The sequence below is a fragment of the Corvus hawaiiensis genome, chromosome 4 (assembly GCF_020740725.1).
Source record: "Corvus hawaiiensis isolate bCorHaw1 chromosome 4, bCorHaw1.pri.cur, whole genome shotgun sequence".
NCBI classification, from domain to species: domain Eukaryota; kingdom Metazoa; phylum Chordata; class Aves; order Passeriformes; family Corvidae; genus Corvus; species Corvus hawaiiensis.
In genome coordinates this window covers 38,242,823-38,264,513 of record NC_063216.1, presented here as the reverse complement: position 1 = coordinate 38,264,513, position 21,691 = coordinate 38,242,823, and the positions used below count along the sequence as shown (strand labels likewise).

At 35.5% G+C, this 21,691-nt stretch overlaps 1 protein-coding gene across 7 annotated transcripts in view; it reads left to right on the top strand.

Moving 5' to 3' along the window:
* Positions 1-1,566: 1,566 nt before the first annotated feature.
* Positions 1,567-21,691, top strand: part of LRRIQ1 (leucine rich repeats and IQ motif containing 1) — a 105,318-nt gene continuing 85,193 nt past the window's right edge. For 6 of the 7 annotated variants that reach the window (XM_048301970.1, XM_048301969.1, XM_048301971.1 and 3 more), the window contains exons 1-12: positions 1,567-1,749; positions 2,515-2,665; positions 3,831-3,945; positions 4,884-4,954; positions 6,153-6,255; positions 6,665-6,870; positions 8,734-8,808; positions 8,986-10,191; positions 11,003-11,155; positions 12,327-12,477; positions 16,385-16,578; positions 17,484-17,611. In XM_048301970.1, coding sequence (XP_048157927.1) covers positions 2,537-2,665; positions 3,831-3,945; positions 4,884-4,954; positions 6,153-6,255; positions 6,665-6,870; positions 8,734-8,808; positions 8,986-10,191; positions 11,003-11,155; positions 12,327-12,477; positions 16,385-16,578; positions 17,484-17,611 — 2,531 coding nt within the window. In that variant the 5' untranslated portion in view covers positions 1,567-1,749; positions 2,515-2,536. Of the gene's footprint in view, positions 1,750-2,514; positions 2,666-3,830; positions 3,946-4,883; positions 4,955-6,152; positions 6,256-6,664; positions 6,871-8,733; positions 8,809-8,985; positions 10,192-11,002; positions 11,156-12,326; positions 12,478-16,384; positions 16,579-17,483; positions 17,612-21,691 lie in introns of those variants that run through there. The other variant, XM_048301972.1, reaches the window with a different exon arrangement.

Sequence of the window (21,691 nt, the reverse complement as noted above, 5' to 3'; positions counted from 1 at the left end):
TGCCCAATCCACACCTTTCAATCTGTGCAACCTATGTGATGAGGACCTCTGCACAGTGCCAAGCTGTCATTAGGGTCAGGGTTAGGGTTAGCATTAAGGTTGAATGAGTCAAAGAGCCTACAGCTCTAGGGACACTAGGGCTGGAACAGGAATGGCAAGACCATCCCAGCAGGGCCTCAGCATTGCTGCTCCTACTTCTTTCTAAACTTGACCACCCATATGGATGGGGTATTTAGGGATGGGGTTAGAGTTAGTGTTAGGGTAAAGTTTAGCATCAGGTTTAGGGTCAGGGCTAGAGTAAGGGTTAGAGCTATCTTTAGCCTTAGGGTTGAGTGAGTAGGAATTTGAAAATTCTTCATTTTGTGAAAGGAATTTTATCCTGTGGTTTCTATGAAATGTCTCTTTTTATTGCATATTGTCTTTCTAAACACAAGACATGGTCTTTATCCAGTACGAGCACAGTGTAACTCTGCTAAAAAACAAGCTTTAAGTGCACATTCAATCCATGAATAAAGACTTGATCAAATTGAAAAGTTCACCAGTGATATGATTACATAAAAGTGTGGATTTCAAATGGATGAGTTTCCATTTTTTCAATATTTAAATATCTTGCTTATCCATGACACTGGTGAGAAAACTGTAAGCAGTTGGCCTTAAAGCAAATATTTTTTGCTTAACATCCCTGAATCTTTCAGAAAGGTACTCAGCCTACTCTAAGGACAGTAGATGGGAAAACCCCTACCATTCTTGGCAGATCCTTCCCATTGCTCCTGAAATGCACTTTTTCTATGTAAAATCGGACTTTAACTTATAGCTTTTATTTTTTGTTATACCTCTTTTTGTGTCTTGGTATTCCTCATCAGATTCAGGGTTAGATGTGTTCCCTATAAACACACTAAAATGATATTATCTGCACCCTGCCTGATCTGTATCACTTTTCCTAGTCAGAATTCTATTGCGTCTCTAATTCTCCAACTGGACATTTTCTCCAGCTTTTAATAAGCAGCGAGGAGCTTTTACACAGACAGATAGTGATAGGACAAGGGGGACAGGTTTTAAACTAGAAGATGGGAGATTTAGATTAGATGCTATGGGGAAATTCTTTACACCAGAAAGGGTGGTGGGGTTTGAAAACAGGTTGCCCAGAGAAGCTGTGGGTGCCCCATCCTTGAAAGTGTTCAAGGCCAGGTTGGACGAGGCTCTGAGCAACCCGGTCTAGTAGAAGGTGTCCTTGCCCTTGGCAAGGCGTTGGGAAGAGATGATGTTGAAGGTTCTTGCAATTTATTGTGAACACTAAATTCCAGTTTATGACTTAAGAAAAACCCCAAACACAAACCAAAAACAAAACCAAAAAAGAGTCCCAAACCAAAATAAAAATACCCTCAAAAAACCCTGAAAAAGCCCCAAACCACAAAGCCCCAATTTAAAAAAGAGCCCAAACAGAACCTCGAAAAAAGGTGCTGCGATGCGCTCCGTCTCACGCTGCAACGCGCCGCCTAACGCCCGAGGAACGCGAAACGGCAGCTGCTAGCGAAGTTTGGCTCCTCCCGCTGTCCGTCCGAGCCTCTGTTTGCCGTTGCCGTGGTGACGCTCCCGGTGTTGCAGCGCGGTGAGGAGCTCCCGTCCTCCCCACGGACCTCCCGACCGTTCGCTGTTGGCGGATGCGGAATTTCAGGGCGGAGGGGCGGCCGGTGTCCAGAGGCGGCCAGAAAGGCGGGAGCTTCGGTGAGGAGCTTGACTGAACGAGCGGTGAGTGGGTACATGAAGTAGACGGGGGGACCGAAGGACTGCGGGTACTCTGAGCGATGGACTACAGCTCCCAGCATGCAAAGGCGCGGCGCCGCAGGCCTGTCCGGAAGCGGCGGTGGGCGGGGCTGCCTCCAGCCGCGGAGCCTTTCGGGAGATGTAGTTTCTTCTCAGCCGGGATCTGCTGCTCGCCTTCCCGGCAGAGATGCGCTCAGTGTGCCCGGTCTGTTCTGCAGGAGCCGGCGAGGAGCTGCTCGCTGCCTCCCATTCCCGTCATTGGAGGGGGCAACGGGTTGAGAAAGGAGGGGGGGAAGGCGCTGACAAGTTTTTTGCTTCTCTGGGTTACACCATTTCTCACTGCTTTCTCTGTATCATTAAAACTTCATCGAGTGCTTTCCGTATTCTTAGTCTTACTTTGTAATTGTTAATATCTATTTATTGTTCAAAGTTTTGGGGTTTTTTTTCCCCTTTGTAGCTATTACGGCTGGAAAAAAGTTCCTTGTGAGGGAGTATAGGGCAGGTGGAGGTTTTAAATATTGAAATTTGGTAACATTTGCAAAACTTTAAGGGATATCCTGAGGGGGATTCTCTTATCACAAAGTAATGTTTTTCTTATTTTTTGCTCGTTGGTACGGAATGAGGTTTTCATGTTTTAAGCCAACTGTTCAATAAATACGTCTGAATGAACTTAAGTTAATGAGGACTCTTTTTATTTTGGTTCATGCTGTGTTGAAAGGTTTTTGGTTTTTTGTGTGTCTTTCAAAACAGATAAGACACTGTGGGAAGTAGAATGTCAGAAGATATTGAAGGAATTGAAAAAGAAATAGAAATCGAATTAGGCAGAATCAGTGTTTCTTCATTTGAAACAGATGATCCTGACACAGAGGTATCAGATGAACCCTTGAGTGACAGTGAGACAGTAAGTATTCAGTGAGCTAAAAGTGCTTCTGTTTCTCCTTGAAAGTAGTGTGGGCATTGGAAAGCCCATTTGATGAGTGAACGTTTTCCCATTCTGAGAAGTAGTCTTGGCAGTTGCTTCATGAAAAATGTAACCTTCAGTGGTGAAAGACAGTAAGAGAGGGTGACTATCAGCATGCTGCTTGAGAAGATTGAGATTTTGTTTGAGAACCTGGAGATTTTGTTTTAGAATCCTCTGAAGCTAGAAGATTTGATGAGGTAGATTAAATCTGGATGAATAAGCCGATGATTCTTCACTGAAATCTGTATTTAAATCTTACAAGAGACTGACTTGTAAGATTCCTTATAAGATTTCCAGATAAATAGGTGCTTCTAGTCCTCTTTCTTGGATGACTTCTTATTTTGGGGAGCAGTTTTCCTCCAAAATAAAATCAGTTATTTGGGTCCTTTTCTGCCATTTTAATCTTTCAGACTCATAGGAAAAGGATTGGTTTGTAGGACATTAGGGTAGATAATACTGATCATGTGTGACCATAAGTCATGTTTGATATGACATAGACAAAGGCATCACTGATAAGTGTGTATGCACTCACATCCTGAAGGTCAGCAATGTCTACCACAATTTGCATATCTGAGAGAAGGCAGATCGTTTTCCCAAAATCTTGACTTTAAAGACAGTCTTTTGAATAGAAAGTTTATATGTAATAAAGAAAATTGAAGCATTGGTTCTACATGCATACTTTAAACATTAGTAAATTTAAAATTGATTTATTTTGTAAGGAGTCTAAACATTTTAAAGAAAAAGGTGCTGTGCATCACAGGTATTTTCTAATTTTTGTCTTATCCTTCTTTAATTTCTTGGTCCAACACAGTTATAAACACAATAATTTATTGAAATGTGTTTCTGGAGATAGTGCAAGATGCATTTCTAAAATTTGATTAGAATGTAATTAAAATTAGAATTATTAATTGTTCAGCGGGTGGTAAGACAATGAGAAGAGTGTCGGAATTTGGAAAAATTTTGGTGGAAATTGCAACTGAATCTCCATCAATGCTTTACAGGTGAGGCCAAAACGAGTCTTTAGTCTTATATGTCAAGTATTTACCTCTTTTCAAGCCTGTGAGATGAAAATGTAGAATATATGTCAAAGGCTGTGTTTTTCTAGATTTCAGGTGACTTACCAGAATCAGTTCTCTCCTATTTAAACTTTATCAAGAGCAGCAATCAAGATGCTGAAAGGCTTATACTGCAAGACTTAGAAGATGAGCAAAGTACAACAAGTAAGCAGCAATCACAGTTAAAATGTTTGTACACCTCATATTACCAGTGGAAGTTAGACTAACAAGCATTAGTAAAACAATGCAGACTTTTAAGTAAAGCAAGCAGTGAAACCTATTCCATCAGCTTCTGAATGCATGCTGAAAATCTCTAGGAATGAAACCATGCAATACTATCTTCTAGAATTAGCATCTGAGCAGAAATTAAACTTTTCTACAAACTCATCTAATGCTAAAGAAGGCAAGTTCTGAGATCACTCTCTGAGACAGGACCCAAGCCAGACTCTTCATGAAAATCTAAAATGAAGTCAGTAGGAGCTGAAATGCAGAGTTCAGATGCAATTGACTCCCATAGGATATGTTTAAAGTCTGTCTTGAGAGAGGCCCAAGCTAGCATTGAATGAAATGACCTTTAATTGGCAAAAAAAAAAATGCTCCTGTCAGCTGTACGACTGAAGCCAAGCTCATAGTTTGTATACCAAAGACTGGCACTGTCTGTTCCATTAGTGCAATGGTCTTAGTGAAAAGAAGTTGAGTATTTTGATATCTGAGGAACATCCCTTTTTATTCTTTTTTTGTAATGCAATCTTACTCTTTTTCATTGTTTTTATAGTTAATTCTTGATTTTTGACCTATCTGATACAATTTTTCTGCACAGAAGATGTTCTGCTGTGTTCTATGATGTGGAATTCTCTTTCATATTTGCTATTACTGTATTCTTACAGTATCATTGTGTGTGTTTCTGTTACACGTATTTTCTGCTTTTAATGTAGATAAGTGATTCCCCTACATATTTAAGTAAAACTGGGGGAGAAAGAAAGGAAAAAACTCCTTTATTTTAGTCTAAAAAAATTGAGTAGATAACCAGTCTAGACCAAAACTGAGCACTGGTAAGGGATTTTCTCTCTGTGAACTAAATGTTATGTTTATTTTTTCCTTAGGTGACATTTATGAAGTCGTTTCTTGCCATGCTTCTGAATCAAATGAAGATCCAGAACAATTTAATGAAAAAGTATTTTTTATTTATACAATATTTATAGGGGACAAAATTCTATTAAATAATCTAGATAATTTACACTTGCTTTGGTGGCCTCCTAAGGAGACCTATAAATGTTTTCAGTTTTCTTTCTGTCAGACCATCCCTAAAGTATTAAGATGAGTTTCTATATACAATTCTTTAGAATTAGGACATCAACTGTAATATACCATGTCTATAAGATTTCAAATTTGAAATAAATTCTCAGTATCAGTACTTGAGATATTGAGCACAAAAATCAACAAAATTAAACAAAACTGAATAATCCTTTATTGCTGATTATTTGAATAATATTATCTTAATATTATGATAACACTTTTGAGCTTCTCTAATCTTATTTTTTTATGATGATCAGGAAGATGTGCTACTATTAATCATACTCCTAATATATTTCATTATTTTATAGAAAATATAAACATAGTAATCTGTGTACCTTTCAAAGACAAATAAAGAGTTATGAACATGAGTGCTTATATATTTTCATAGGATTTGACTGAATAGGTCTCTGAAGTTCTTAGAAAAATATAGAACTGAATTTAATCACTTTTAATTTGTTGCCTGGCTTTTATTAGTGAGCACTCTTGCAAACATGATTTTTTCGTTCTCAGAAGACCATTGTTTAAAACAGCACAATTACTTCGTGTGACTTCAGCTGCATTACAAATATTAATACATGCCCAAAGCATGTGATGAACAGATGATATATGAGCAGGAATAGATTACTTGCCAGTAAAGAACAATGAAATAAATATAGCAATCCTTGTGCCCATAGTATTATTTTGGAATTGACTTCTTAAAAATTTACTCTGTAACTAGTTCTTCCCCAGTGTGCATAACAATATTAATGCGTATAGTGCTTGGTTTCACAGAAAGTAAAATAAATCTCAAATGCAAAACATTCATTTTTCCAAGTCAAAATATTAAGTATATTTTAAAACCACATAGAAATATTATGTATTTTGAGAAATACTGCAGTATTTGTTACTCTGGAAAACAATATTTTGACCGATATGTTTGCATTATTCAATGTGTAAGGATTCCAGTCAGTAGTAAGTTTCATATTGTTGTACTTGTCATATGATAAAAAGCTTATCCTTGTTCTGGAAGATTTTTATAATGTTCTGCTTTTAAATTTTGTTTCTTGTTTTTTAATAACAATTTTAAACTATGTTAGGTACTTCTTGAAGTTGAAAATGAAGACTTGCAGATTGCTGAAACACCTGGTTATAATCAGTCCATCAGTGATGAAGTGGTCACTGATGACCACTTTCATACAGGTAAGTAAGCACATTATTCATTTGGTTGAGTTGATCTTTTAACTTTTTTTTTTTTTTTTTGGTAGTCATATTGGCTGAAAATGTTTCTTTGTCATGACCTTTGGATGAGTTGTGCTGGAGCATTTCAGTGCTAAAAGCCCCAGTTACAGCCACAGCAGACATCCTCTGTAATCCTGCAATATACATTGTTAGGATAAGCGTAGTAGTTGCAGAGTCAGTAAGTGTGCAGAATCATAGTAAGACATCTCTGATGGAAAGGACTTGTGCTGTAGTTCTGATTTCCTTGGGGATCTATATTGCTGGATATATCATCGTAGGATCCTTCTCTTGTCGAATACCTTAAGGCTGTTTAATGTTCCCCAGTGCTTATTAGGAAATTAAATAAAATGTTTGCTTGGTTGATTACTAGCTGGTCTTGAAATGAGCATAAGCCTTGCCCGTCGTGAAGTAGAAGAAAAGTGTAGACCAGCACTTGAGCGTGAAGATGAGAAGAAGAAAAAGCGGAAACCTGAGGGAGAATCACGGGAAAAACAGAATGAAGAGGAACATGCAAGAAGTGTGCAGCATCTGGAGCAATTTGAGGCTGAAAGAATAAAGTTAGATCTTTTTCATAAGGTAATGAATGATATTGAAGCCAATCTGTTCCCATCTAGACTATCTGAATTCAAGCTCTAATGTGAAAGAGACTACTATCTCAAACTGTATGAGTGTCCTAAACCTGTCTACTTGTGTTACCAGTGAGTTGTAAAACATATTTAAGTATAATCCGTTGGTTTTTATGTATTTACTGCTTCAATCAATAGTGAATGAATTTGCTATGTGAAATGTTAAATTTTTCTTTAAGCTTTGCCTTTTTGGTTTTTTTATTATGAAAGCAGCCAAAGTACCAGAAATGAGAGTTGTGCTGAAATTAATCACAAATGAAAAATGGTCACTGTGCCCCATAGAAAATACTTAGCTAGTTTGGACTTCCCACCCCAATTTCACATTTTAATGTTAAAATCTTAATGGAGTTAATCAAAACCAAAATCATTCAGTTCAGCAATGTTGGCGCTGTTCTTCATCTAGGTAAAAATTACAATACTTCCTTTCCTTATTTTTATCTGGGAAACTTACTGAGGCTTCATCTACTGAGTTCTGCCACAACAGATCATGACTCAACACATTGACTGGTTGCACTCTCAGACTATCTAGTCATGTTTTGCTGTAGTGTGTGGTGCATAATGAAGGATAAAAGAGTATAAGAACATGAAGAAATGTAACTGTCAGATATTATACTTGTGAGGCCACAGAATTTTATTATTTAGCCTAAATAAGTGTGTTTTGAGAGGTGCATTAACGCTACATTTTCAGTTAACTAATTTGTGGCTTTCTGGAGGAGTGGGCACCTTGGCACCAGCAAGATAATTCAAGTCACCAATACTAAGGAAGGGCTTAGTAAATGAAAAGACCTTTGATCTCTGAAGGCCAGTTCACTGTCTGCTATAGCTCTCTTTTCAAAAAGTCACAGAACTGATAGGCCTTCTTGGCTCTTTGCTGTCACAAGTCATTTTTGCATGTAGGATGTTTCTCTAGAGAAAGAGGGGCATGGCCACATTTAGGCACTTTGATACTGCTGTTGCAGGAGCACTTTTTTTTGAGGTGAGAAATATAATCTAACTTCCCCCATTGCAGAATGATCTAGATACCTCGTCTCCTGTTGTCTGAACATCATGCCTCTGGATGCCCATGAAAAACAGTGCTTAGACACTGGGGAGACTTTGTGCTCCAAGCTGAAAGTGATAATTTGTTATACTACTTCCTTCGTATCCTCCATATTTGATTTTGCTGGTATGTCTTGGTTCCACCAGGAGTTGTGTGGTTCTGGATCAGCCTGTTTTTTAGTTACTTACTGCCTGCTAACTTTTGGTGTGATTGAGCCATTTTTTCTGTTTGAGGTTATGTTGGGCAAGGAGGGAAATGCTATTTATTTGCAAATAGTGAGAAAGTAGACTTGAACTTTTATTTTCCATTGAGAAACAATTTCAGTCAGAAAAATTTCTTTAACTTTACTGGACAAAATTCCCATTTGAAAGATTTTACTATTATCAGTACATACCAGTGCAATTAAAGGGAGATTGTTCATGCTACTGTTCAGATAGATTTCTGTTTTCTGCCCGTACTTTGAATAGTTTGTAACTAGTTTTCATCTTCAATAGTAGTATAGATCTTGGAGAGGAAGGTGGCAGCTGTTTCGGTCAGTACCAAGATGCTGACTTTCTGAAGGTATGCATCTCTCAGTACATGACCAAATCTGCATTTACTGATGCAAGTGTCCCATTGTTTATTTTGATCCACCCACAGCTCAGTTTCTCATTTAAATTCAGGTATTCACAAAATTGGATTTTTGGAAAGTCAAGAGGATGGGTGAGATTGAAGAGGGGGTGTTTTGTGTTGTTCTAGGTTTTGTACAATATTCATAGTTAATTTGTTGTGCAGAAACGCCAGGCTGCAATAGAAGATGAATTACAGAAGGAAGAGAAAGCTTGGAGAGACAAAATGAGAGAACATGAGGTAAGGTTGTACAATGAGCTTTTGTCAAAAGACTGTGAGGTTACTGTCATATATTTGAGAACAAAGGTCTTCATGGAACGGTTAATATACTAGCTTCTGTTCATTAATGATAAATATGTGCCAATACCTGTCCCATTTTAAAAGTGGTTGAAGTCTATCCTAATTGTTTTGACTTAGGAATGGATCATGAAGCTGCAGTTGCAAAAAGAAGAGGAGAAAAAGGCCTTGGAAGAACAGAAAGAAAAAGAAAGACGACAACTGGCTGAAAAACAGACTATAGCAGCTGTGAAAATCCAAGCTAGATTTAGAGCATTTTTAGTCCGTAAAAAATATGCTCCCATTTTAAAACAATGGAAATATGAAATGAGAAAGAAGCAGAAAATACTAGAGGAACTAGAGAGAGAAATGAAAGAAAGAGAGGAAAAACTGAAGAGGCAAATGGAGGAAAATAGGTTAAAGAGAGAAGAGGAAAGAAAGAGACGAGAAGAACTTGAAAGACAAGAATATCTGAAACAGGTGAGGAGGCATGAGGAATATGAGAAAAAGAAAGAAAGCCTGAGATTGGAAAGAGGAAAACAACTGCAAATAAGAAGAGAAGAACAAATAAAATTGGAACAAAACAGAGCAAATGCTGTGATGAGTGAAAATGTAGAAAATAACATAGAAAACATAAAAAAGGATAATAAGACAGAAAACATGAAAGTAATAAGAGAAGAGAAGGAGGAAATAAATAAACAAATAGAGGAACAAAAAGAAAAACATGCTGAAATGATGGATGAAACAAATAATTGTATGATTCCAGCAGGAAGAAATTTGACACCAAGTGTGCTAGGCTCTGAGAAGGAACACTCTTCTCAAGTGACTAATGAGAACTTACACATGAATTCAGTAACACAAGTAGAAGAAAATTACTCACAAACTAGTTATCTTGGTAAAGCTCCAAATGGTCATATTTCAAGGGATGAATCTCTTGACTTTGGTGGTAATGACATGGTAGAAAATAAGGCAAACTGCATATGCAGCAGTCCACCAAGTACCCAGCCAAATACTAGTAATAGAGAAGTTAAAGATAATTTTTCTGAGTATGAAACAATGAAGAAAACTTTATTTCTAAAGGAAAATGCTAATGAAGAAGTCAGAGACACCTGGGACAGTAGTCAAGATGTAGCAGATTCTTCTAATAAACTGATTTTTCCTGATGATATTGAAAATAAGAGAATAAACTGGATGAACACGTATAAATCTTGGTCTAAAATATATGAAAAAAACCAAAGAAAGCAAGTAACTGTAAGAAAACGCCTAAGGAAAAGTTCAGTTAGCAAGATGCCTCCACTAAGTACAGAAAAGATAATTCATAGTGGCCCTTGGAGTGCCTTGCAGCAGGTAACTATATGAAAGTTTGAGAATGAAATGGGAAGACATACTATAACTTTTTTTTTTTTTCCTAATTTGGTATGTTGGCAGAATGCTGTTTTGGAAGAGAAGCAGATTATTGTTGAGCAGAATATAGATCTCGTGAGAGTTCCTATGGCCAGGTGCAGAATAAGGGCAATTACAATGACTTTTGAATTCCTGTGAGTGTTGTGGACTGGACTGGTGTGGTATTAGTCTTCAGACAATTGATAATATTAACCCTTTAAAAGGCAAGAGCTCTTACTTTCTGCTAAATTACCAAGGTTTTGCCTTTGTATAAAGGCCCACATTTCAGCTCCTGCTCAATTAGCCCCTTCAGAGTTTTGAGAGGAATAGTCTCTTCTAGAAGCAAGACATTACTGATCTCCTTCTAGATAGTCTTTTGCCAAAAAGGACATCTCCTGGTTGCCAGGACTATTATTTTTTACCACTTACTAACTTATCACTGTATGCTTTCTCTGTGCTCTCATCTTGGTATCCATTCTGAGATAACATACTAGGCAATACACACTTCTAGTCTGAACTATTTTTGTCTGTTCTACACTCATTATTTATGATACTGTGACTATTGTTTTCATGCTAGCTTCTCCCATTTAACAGATCAAACCTATCATTGCCACTCTTTTTTATACGAAAAGGTTACCGTTATTTGCTCACATTTTCTAAAGCATTATTAGATTGTAGTTTTGTTCTCTTTTTCATCTTAAAGAAAATTATCATAATATGACAATGAATGTTCCATATAAAAACACTAGTTTTATTTATCAATAAATGCATGTAGGTCACAACACTTACACTCGAAGATTTGCCAGCTTGTAGCCTCTCAACTTTATCTGAGTGTACAAATCTTCAAGTTTTGACTCTGAGGCGCTGTGGACTGGTTGCACTGGAAGGACTAAGTGGCTGCAAAGACCTGAAGTATATCAATGTGGAGGTACCAAGCATATTTGATTCTTTGTTTTAACATGGGAAGAACTTCCAGGTTTGCTGCTTAGTTGATTATGTAGTTGTTTCCAACTGGATATATAACTTTTAGCCTTAAGAGCATAGGAATAGCAATGAAATACTCCCAAATGTGAACAAAGTTATACCAGTAGATTTACAGTGCAAATAACAAAAAACAGCATGCTGCAAATGATTCAACATGTACTAAGAAAATACCAGTCTAAGATTAGCATTAGTATGACACAGTGATAGATCTTTGTTACCTCCGTGTCTGATTGATCAGGGGGCAGATGCTGTTCATCATAGCAGGTGCTCAACTTGAGCAAGAATAGGTAGAAGGAAGAGCCCTTTGCAACATACACCTTGAATATTAATTAAAATTAGTAACACATATGCTCAAGGAATAGTACAGTGAGTTACACTTGAGGCCTAATGTTTAGGTATTCGCTACTGCGCAGTGTCTTATATGGCCCTGTTTAATGATTAAAGAAAACTCTGCAACACATCTTTGTTCCACAACTTGGCAATTCACGTGAAACAGCTTTGTCCACATTTTTAATTTCATGTGTTTTAACTACACCATTTTCAAGAAGAAAAGACCAAGCACAGCAAATAGTGAAAGAGAAATCTGAGGAAGCATTGTTAAAATGGACTGGGAAGGGGACGTTAAAAAAGCAGGATCCATTGGTGGAAGAATATTATCTTAGAACAGTTAATGTTTGTGACCAAGGTACCTCTAAATGCAGACTTTTTCTATTTGTAACTAGGATTCCAGCAAAATTACAGCTGTCTTCATTAACATCTAGTAAATACAATGTTTCTATGCAGTTTTTAGTTCACTCTCCCAGGGTTTGGGGAGGTAGGAAAGCATATAGGAAAGAGGCTACTTTGTTCTTAACTTCTTTTTACTCTTTTTTTGTCTCAACTTTGGGCATTTTCAGAGCCAGAATGGAGTTTAAGATATATTCTTGTTCTATTTCAGAAGGACACAAAAGGTTGATTCTAGGACACATAATTTTTTTTCCTAATTGAAAAATAGAGATGCCCTTACTCTGAGCTAAGGATAAAAATAAGAAATGAAGGCAGTCTGACATATTTTTACTTATTTCTGCTATTTCACTTCAGATGCTATTTAATATTTTCATTTTCTTTTATTGCAGGAGAACAATATTCAGGTAATTGACTGTGCAAATCTGGAAAATCTCTGTATTCTCATTCTGAATAAGAATCATCTTTCATCAGTTTGTGGCTTAGATGGATGCAAAAATCTCCAAAATCTTGAACTTTCCTACAATAGAATCACTCGAATTGGTAAGAAAATTATTCCAATTTGTCTAACAATATTTATGCAGTTTATATTCAGAATAATACACCCCTTGGTTTAGAGCCAGTTGGCTGCTAAGCCCAAGGAGACAGACTTAGAAAAAACCTGCATCTTAAGGCATGGCTTAGCTACTGCCATGTATTCCATCTAGCAAGTCATGTAACTATTGTCAGCCAAAGAGAATTAAAATCTTTCTTGAAGGGCCACTAATATTATCTGCACTAAGTCAGCTGGAATATGTGAGTAGCCTGAGTTCAGCATATCTACAGACATAATGAAAGCAAAGCCTAGCTGTGCAACGGCAGAGAATTCCAGTGTGTTCCTGACTGACACAGTAAGTAGTTGTGTTGTCTGTCTTGAGTCTGCTGGACAATAGGAAAATAATTAAAAACCATTATTAAGCTCATAGACGAAACACATTCACATAAGACTTGCATATAAGAAATAGTTTCCACTGTTAAATAAGACTATTAAATTACACTGTGAACATGGACAATGCAGTTCCGTGATAAACAGCAAGGCTGTAGCAAACAGAAAATGGGAAAGCTTAAAAAAACATCTGTAGGTGTAGAGACTTTGATGTTGATATTATCAATATTTTTTGCTAATGTGTGCAAATGTTAGTACTCATGAGGAAACTTTTTGATAGCTGAGAATAAAAGTGCTGGGAAATCAATGTTTCCTGTAAAAGCATATTAAGCACCCTGATGAGGAATAGTAAAATAAAATGGTTAAAAAGTTTCATCTGTCTTGTTGTGGAAAATAATGCTTGATAAGATTCTTATTCAGATTGATCTCATTTGGTAAAAATGTCTTCAAGATTGCTGTAAGAATGACATTGTATTAGTGGATGACATTTAAGAATGTGGCAGCTGTGTGCAGTGTGGTAATTTTGTACTGACCAAGTGGAGTAAAATCCTCTGGTAGTTTCTCTTTTGTGCAGTGCACTGCTACAGTTACTGAGTCTCTAATGAGTTTAAGTAGGCAAATAAATGTTCACAAAAATCATCTTCAAATGTGGTTTTTTTCCTCTCCAGATTTTCTTTGAGCATGTTTGGTTAAAACAGATGCATAATACAGGATTTATTTCATATCATGACATATTGGTTGTGAGTAGTTGCACAGAATACATAAAAATGGATTTGTGGGTTATAAAAAGTTAGTATATCCCTCCCATCGGTAAATGTTGCAGGATGTCCCTTAGCAATTTTGGAAGCCCCAGGACTATGTAGGAAAGCTTATTTATGTTTGTAATATTTAAGTGTTAAAGACTTATTGTAAGAAATTTCTGGCATACTATGATTTCTCTTTTTATTCTTTTCTTCTTTTATTGAAATACAGGATCAGTAGGGTAAAAATTAGAGTTGCCAAAACCCCCTTAAAAATAGCAGTAAGTGAAATAGTCTCAATTATGCTTTTTCCCTTAAGAATACATGATCACAAACTAAGTAATTGTGACAGTAACACACCGTTCAGTGCATATGTTTGTATTTTGAGGATGAATGCTTCGTTTAAAATTTTTCATGCACAAAAAGTAGCATTTTGACTCAAGTCTTTGAATATGCTTCTTTAGGGTGTCTATATTCCCATAGAATGCTGGCTAAATTCCTGGCAACTCAAAGAATAGCAATGCATAACCATGGATGGTCATAAATGCTGCTTTTGATCTACTCTTCTTCAGACAGCACAAAGAGGATTTTATTTTTTCATCAGGCACCTTTTCAGTTTTGGTTTTGTTGTCTGAGGTTTTTATTTTGGTTTTTTTCATCTGTATGTTTGCTGTCAGCTTTCACTCTGTTGTTATTTGTCTTTGTCATGCACAGAACTGACTTCAGAACTGCATGAACAGCTGAGAGAGAGTCCCTAGCTAGCAGGCTCCAGCTGCACTTTGCAAATTGCTAAGAGTACTTATATAGAGGTTCTCCTTGAATCTTGGTGAAAACATGTATTTGTCAACAAAATGCTTTTCCCATAGCTGTTATAACTTTTTTTTTTTGCATCGTATGTAAAACAGACAATATCTTCTGGAAATGTGAAGAGGACTTTCATGCTTATATTTAATTTTGCATGTGGGCAGAAGAAACAGTAAAATACCATCTGTTTGTATTACATTATTCTCTCTTGTATATTTTCTGTTGGACTATATTTTATAATTCTAGAATAGATTGTGATCTTGTTGTATGCAGCCTTGACTGTTCTGAATGACATTCTGGTGAGAAGGAGTAAAAAAGGTGCTTTGTGCAGCATGAAGAATATGATATTTCCAGATTCTGTATTACCTCCTTGCCTTTTCTTACTGCGTGTGCAGTCTCTCCTCTCGGTTTCACTCCAGACTCATACAGTGCTTTTAAAAATTTCCAGTACTGCTATGCTGGTAACTGAAAAGTGGAGCTCGTCTTAGGAGAAAGTCTTGGGAGCCAACACATGAGAACATGGAAGTGTTTTTGAAACCACTAGATGGTGCTGGTTCCTTTTTTATTTTTATCCGCGCGCACAAGAAAAATATTGACCAGGATCTTGCAGTGAGGGTAGTATGTCAGGGGCATGTTTGAAATTTTTCAGAATAATTAAACGTTTGTATATTTATTTGCTAAATATGCTAACATGTGCCTTATGGGACATGTGTGTTATATTTAAGATGATATCTCTCTAATGTCAGACAACTGCATTCTTTTCACTAGGTGCTTTCCATTTTTAAATTAGAATTATTCGAAAGCCTGTGCTGGGGATTTTTTTAAAAGTACTGCTAGTTTTGGTGTTTAATTGTTTGCTTTGGTTTTCTCCTTATCATTTGTTTTCATTTTTAAGTTCTCTTCTATATTCTCAGTACTCTGGTGCCAATTGATCTCTGGTTTCATAAGCTAGTTTGTTTTCAGAGGACAGTTACAAAAAGATTCACTACTATAAAGCTCAGCCAGCTTCCTTAGGGGAATTTGTGAAATTTTGGGTGAGATAAAGATGAGACAAGGTGTTCCCTCAAATAATCCTAAATTAACTAATAATCCTAAATTATCTAAGAATACATGAAAGAGAAGTAAAATCAGAAATTCCTTATTTTAGATATGTTTTGTAAAGGGTATCCCTTCAAAGGAGTTTTTTCACTACAGTGATATAGAAAAGCTGCTTGGACCTGTAGCAAGTTAGATGCATCAGTGCCATTGCGTGTGTAAGACCATGGGAGGACAATGTAATTTTTGCTGTTGTAAGAGGATGATTTGGGTAACATTCTGTGAAAGAAACAGATGCTGATGGGAATTCCTTTGCATTTTTTTTTGTGTGTAGAGATTGCATGCTCTTTATATGGCAGGAGTAAATTTGTTGAGAGTGGAATGGCTATAGTAGTACCGTTTTATTCTTAAAGGCACTAAGTTTTCTTCATAAATCCCTTCATTAAAAATATTTTGACGTAATTCCTTAAGCAAGACTAATTTAAATCGCAACGGTGGTACTGGCCTAAGTTTTAACACAGTTTTTTCTAACCTTGCTGATACCTTAACAAAAAAACCTTTAAATAATAAAAATTAATTTTTAAACAGTGTTTTCATTCTGATGGATGATTTTAAGAGAGCTATTAGCATTTCACAGAGTTCAGAGCAGTTGTAAAGTGGTTAAAGCATAGTAAGTACAGTTTGTTACTAAAAGAATGTTCTCTTTCAACAGAAGTACCAAAGAGATTATAAAATGTTTTTACTGCTTGATTAACAGGATCAGAAAATTTTTAGACCATATGCACTGTATATGTGATAGAGTCAAAATACAATAATTCTTTTTAAACCTTATACAGAACTAATACTAATTGTTATTCCAGATAAGATACAGAAAATTCAGAGTTTTCTTAGTACTTGAAAGACCAGAGGTTTTTATTTCCTTGTGTCTTAAATCTTGAATTTTCAGGTGGTCTGGAGTCACTGAAAAATCTTCAACAATTAATTGTGGACCATAATCAGTTAATCAGCACAAAAGGTCTTTGTGAGGCACCTACTCTCATTCACCTAGACTGCTCTTTCAATCATCTCACGCAAGTTGAAGGCATTGAGAATTGTGGCCTACTTCAAGTTCTGAAATTGCAAGGCAATAATCTCCAGGAGGTAAAAGCTTTAAATTTAGTGGCTGTTGTGCATACATCTTGGCTAACAGTCATATTTTTCAGCATTCTGAGCATGTGCTCTTTGATTGGTGTGGGATGTTTCATGCTCTTAGGTAAGATTTTCTTTTTCCCTTATCAGAGGGAGATTTTTCAAAAATACAAATGGCTAGCAGTTAATTATTTTCTTACTCCTAAGTCCTTGAAAAATTGGACTCTCAGTGATTATGGTTTCTCCTTCACTTATAGCATCTAGTCTTCAGTTTGTATTATATGATCCTAATTTTGTTTAAAATGTAACAAAAGATTATTATTACTTATAGGTAATGTTATAATAGTAAGATAATTGTATCAGGCTGGTAATAATGATATAAGTGTCATTACATATAAGTAATTACTTCTTACCGTTACTTGTATGTAATGATAATATAATTATTATCACCCTAATGATAATCATGCTTATTTGGTGTATGTTGATTCTCCAAAACTTGAAATTTGTGCTGCAGCATTTAAAATAGGAAATTTGTTTGCTAACTGTATGCTTAATCCTATTTACTGACAATTATTCTCTTACGAATTCAAGAGATGAAAAGCATTATCAATAAGTAGCAAATAACAGCATGAATAAAATAGTAAGACTATGACTCTCGGGCTCTTGACCTTTCTTTTTCTTTAATTATTTATATTGACTATTCAGGTGTGATAGGAGACATTAAAAATTATTTACTACCTGATATGTAGAGATTATGTGTGACAACTGGTACATATATAATAAAGAAATGATACATATATCCAAAACGTGAATTTGGCTTGTATTTAGTAATGATTTAAGAAAAGCATCTGGTAAGCATTCCATTGTTGCTTCTCTAATTTATATGAATCTTAAATAACCATCTCTTTTATATTTAGCTTCCAAGACTGGAAAATCATGTTCTCCTAAGAGAACTATATTTGGATGACAACAGCATTTCTACTATGAGAATGCTTTCTTTGTATTGGTTGCCTCTATTGCAGATCCTTTTGCTGTCTCAAAATAGGTAAGTAAGAAACATTCTTCCACTTACAGAACTAATCCAGAGGAATTTATTAACATAACACTTGTCTGAAAAGTGTAATTCCCAGTATGGTTGAAATCTCATTATCTTTTTGGGATATTCTTTAAAAATAAAAATATGTGGTTGACATGTAATTACATTGGCTACCTCTAGCTAAAAAAATTTGAAACAGCATTAACTATGTAAATTAATTTTTTTCTTTTAGATGTTATGTGACAATAATGCTTGAGCATTGTGGCATTATTAAAACCATAGTGGATTTTTTCTTTCTTTAGCAATTGTTTCTAGCATATGTCTGTCAAACTTCATATTTCACAGCTAGCTTATTCAAAACAGACTTTGAAGGCTAAGTTAAATGCAGGTACTAGAGTTAGAAAGGACAAATAAGAATGTTTTTTATTTTACATACATATGTTAATACCCTCCGAAACAAGTATATTTGCTTTAGTTTTTTCGCTTTTATGGTTCTGTTTAAAAGGTATAAAGAAGAATCAAGATAAGCAGCATAAAACTGGGTCATGCGCTCAAGTACTCTGTCATTAGTTTTCTGATTGTTTCCTAAGCTAATCTATACATTTTTAGACATAGAATGACCAGATATCCTGGATTAAAAATCTTTATTTTCCCCACCCCCCTTTTTCTCAATTTAAATTCTGCTAAAAAAGATATGGAACATTTATTAGAATTTGCAGTATGTTAGTAGGAAAATTGATTTTAAATTGATATCCATTATTTTCCTATACTGTGATCATTTTGTTCTGAATAAGACTGATCTCAGCTAAATAAACAGAATACTACCTACCATATATAGAAATACGCTCTGAACAAATTCATTTACTCTCCTTTTAGTGTAGATATGTTTTTAGAGGGTGATTCATCTGCCATTTTTAGCTGTTTGCTTTGAGACTAATCATAGCCTACAAATGCCTGTTCATCTTCATTGACTAGTAAAAAAATCAAAATGACCATCTCATGTGTCGTTGTCCACGTCTGAACAGAAGAATCCCATCCTATGTGGCATTTACTTCAGTAGAGCCAATTGTGTCTGGGAGCCTGTGGGAAAAAGGATGTGTAAGGCTGAGTCCTGTTATTATAAGCAATGTCCTTCATGGAAAATGAATATTATTTAAGTATATACAACCTATATTTTTATATAACTTTTCAGATTGTTTTCATATCGTCTCTAGTGAAGTACTATTCATGAAGACTCTTGGATATAAATAAAATACCTACAGAATCTAATCTTCAACTTCCTGCCCAGGTTTCTAGGGTTTGGGATTTTTTGTTCCCTTATTAATTCTTCTGGAGTTTGGAGAAAGTGCTTCCTGCTTGTGATTAAACAAGAGTGTTATTTGTTAAGCATTAGATTTTGAGGCACACTGCTTGATTTAATTCATGTTCTTTACTAATTTTTTTCCTTGTCCTGTTTAGCTTTTTTTGTGGAACACACAATAATGTGGCTTTATATTCTCTTCTTCCTCCAGTGTAGCTATCCTGTGTGTAATAAAGTGTTCGTTCGCAAGACTCCTTGAAGATCTCATTTGCTTGCTAGGGACTTGGGAGCATAGTCTCAGGGATAGCTTGAATGCAGCCTCTGGATTTAGGTTCTGCTAGACTGGCCATGTAGACGAACCTTAAGTCACTTGCCTATCCCATCATCTTATGGTTTTTAATGTCTGTTGTAGTGCTTGCTCTGGTTTTGCAGTAGCCAAGCTGAGATGCAGCGTTTGGTCTGCTGAGTTTCTTTTGCTGGGCTGTGAGAAAGCACATATTTTTGCATCAACACACTGGATGTGCTGAAAATAAATATACATCTTCCCCCCAAACAGTTCCCCTTATTTCCGTGATGTATCTATAGCTTATGTCAAGTCTTTGTGACAAACAAGACAAGATAGCCTTAAAGTCATATTAAAAGCCTCAAAATTCCTGGCATTTCAGTAGCCTGCTCTGTTACACTCACTTTATGTACACTTATAAGCAGCTCCATATGTGTGTGCTATAGCATAAGTAACTCGATGTTCTATAGAAACAGTGAATGTAATGGAGTAAGCTGTTGAAAGAAAAGCTGTTTCTTTACTTCTATCCTACAGCCAGTGCAATTTTGTGAATTTTTTCCAAGTGTGCACTGAGTGCCATTTCCTTTTTACTGATTGCAGGAAGCCAATATAATGATAATGCTATGAATCTGTATTCTTTCTGAAAGTGAAGTACTGTGAAAAGAAAATTCTTACACTAATTTACAGGACATTTTTATTCCTGAGATGCTTTGTATGCGTCATAAACCAGAAATTGTCAAAGATAAAACTCCAAAAATTGTTTTAAATTGTTTTAAACCTACAGTGTAACAAGGAATTAAAACAGGTAGTGATTAACTTTTTCAACTATAAAAATGACAGCTATTTCACTGCTGCTTTTATTAAGTGTTTTATTGTGGCTTTCACATACAAAGCATATTCTTGATCAATGTGCAATTGGAAAAGACAATGATGAATATCCTCTTGACTTGGTTACTGCAGAATTGGGACTATGAAGATCCGTGCTCTGTTTTATAGCAGCTGAGGACACAACTGTTAAGTTAGTTTTAAAAAGGGACATTTTCTTCTTTCTTCTGTTGTGGATAAAGATTTAGGTGTAGGAGAGAAGAACCTTGTCCTTGTGTAAAATTAATAAATTTTTAATATATGTTAAGAGTTCATGTGGCATTTATATTTATGTGTAATCCCATTTAATTATGTAACTTGCTTGTTAATGTCTTTTTAATTTAAAAGCTTTACAGTGAGACACTAAATCAATGTGCTGTTCAGGTAGCCATTTTTTTTTAAACTTCAAAATAGACAAAATCCCTCCTAACACTTTCTGTTTTAATATGGTATTAGTATGACAAAGTTCTTATTTTGCTATCTCTTGCTTTTCACTAAGATAACCTAAGTGAGATAGATAAAAAAAAAAAATATTTTAAAAAATGCAGTCACCTGCAAAAGTTCCTTTTTGTTTTGGGAAATTGGTTTGGCCAGAATCAGATTTGCTGTGGACAGGTTGCTCTCATGTTTTTGCATCTAGATGCATACTATTCATAAAGGGTTTATATTAGAAATGCTAAAAAGTTGGTTCTGTTCTTTCTTAGCATGCATTGTTCTCTCTACTTAAATATATATGGTATCTGTGTTTTTAACTGAATTTCTCAGATATGAGAGTTAAGCTTATTGTGAGCCAGGATGTTTTGAGAATTTGACCACTTTTCCAGAATTATTATGATAAATCTAAATGTCATTGGATGTTGAAATAAGTCAGTCATGAAAAAAGCTATACTGATGTATAGTGGTTTTCTCCATCCTATCCTTACAATTCTGGATTTTTTTTTTTTATAATTTTCAGTAATTCTTTGCTGGTGATAAACTTACCTATAAGTATGTGGCATCAGGGGTAATGTACTTGAAGTACTGCCTACTAGAGTATTCAAGAAGTGAAGTGGGTACCTGACAGATTTCATATATTCTGTGTATTTGCTGCTCATAAATATGGCGATTATTGCAAAATAAACTGTCTTGAATTTAAGGAATGAAAAAGAAATGTAGGCTTTACTTATAGATCTAGATTATGATGAATTTATTTTAGTTATTTTGCCCTGCTTCATGCTAACTGCTTATTAACATCAATGATAAATTTTCTGGGGAAAAGCAGTTGCACAGTAGGATTTAGACCATCTTGAGCAGTAACTGCTATTCATGTTCAGAAGCACAATCTTTATTTTCTCTGATGCATACTTTCAACCCTTCTTAAATCTTGCTTTCTGACATAGCCACATAAATGACATAAACTCTATCTCTGACCTGTTCTGCTAGAGCCTTAAATGGGAGCAGAAAAAGGAAGCTATAGCTTGCTTTTTTGTGAATATCTTTTACTTTTGTGTCTTCTTTGTAATTTATATCTCTCTTATGCCCAGGGCTAATGTGACAAGGTCAAGTAGTATTAAGTTTTCAGTAATGTCCTTTGTCTTTCTGGTTTGAATTTTCTTAGGAAAAAAATTAACAAAGAATGTCGGTAAAGGGAAAGCTATAGAAT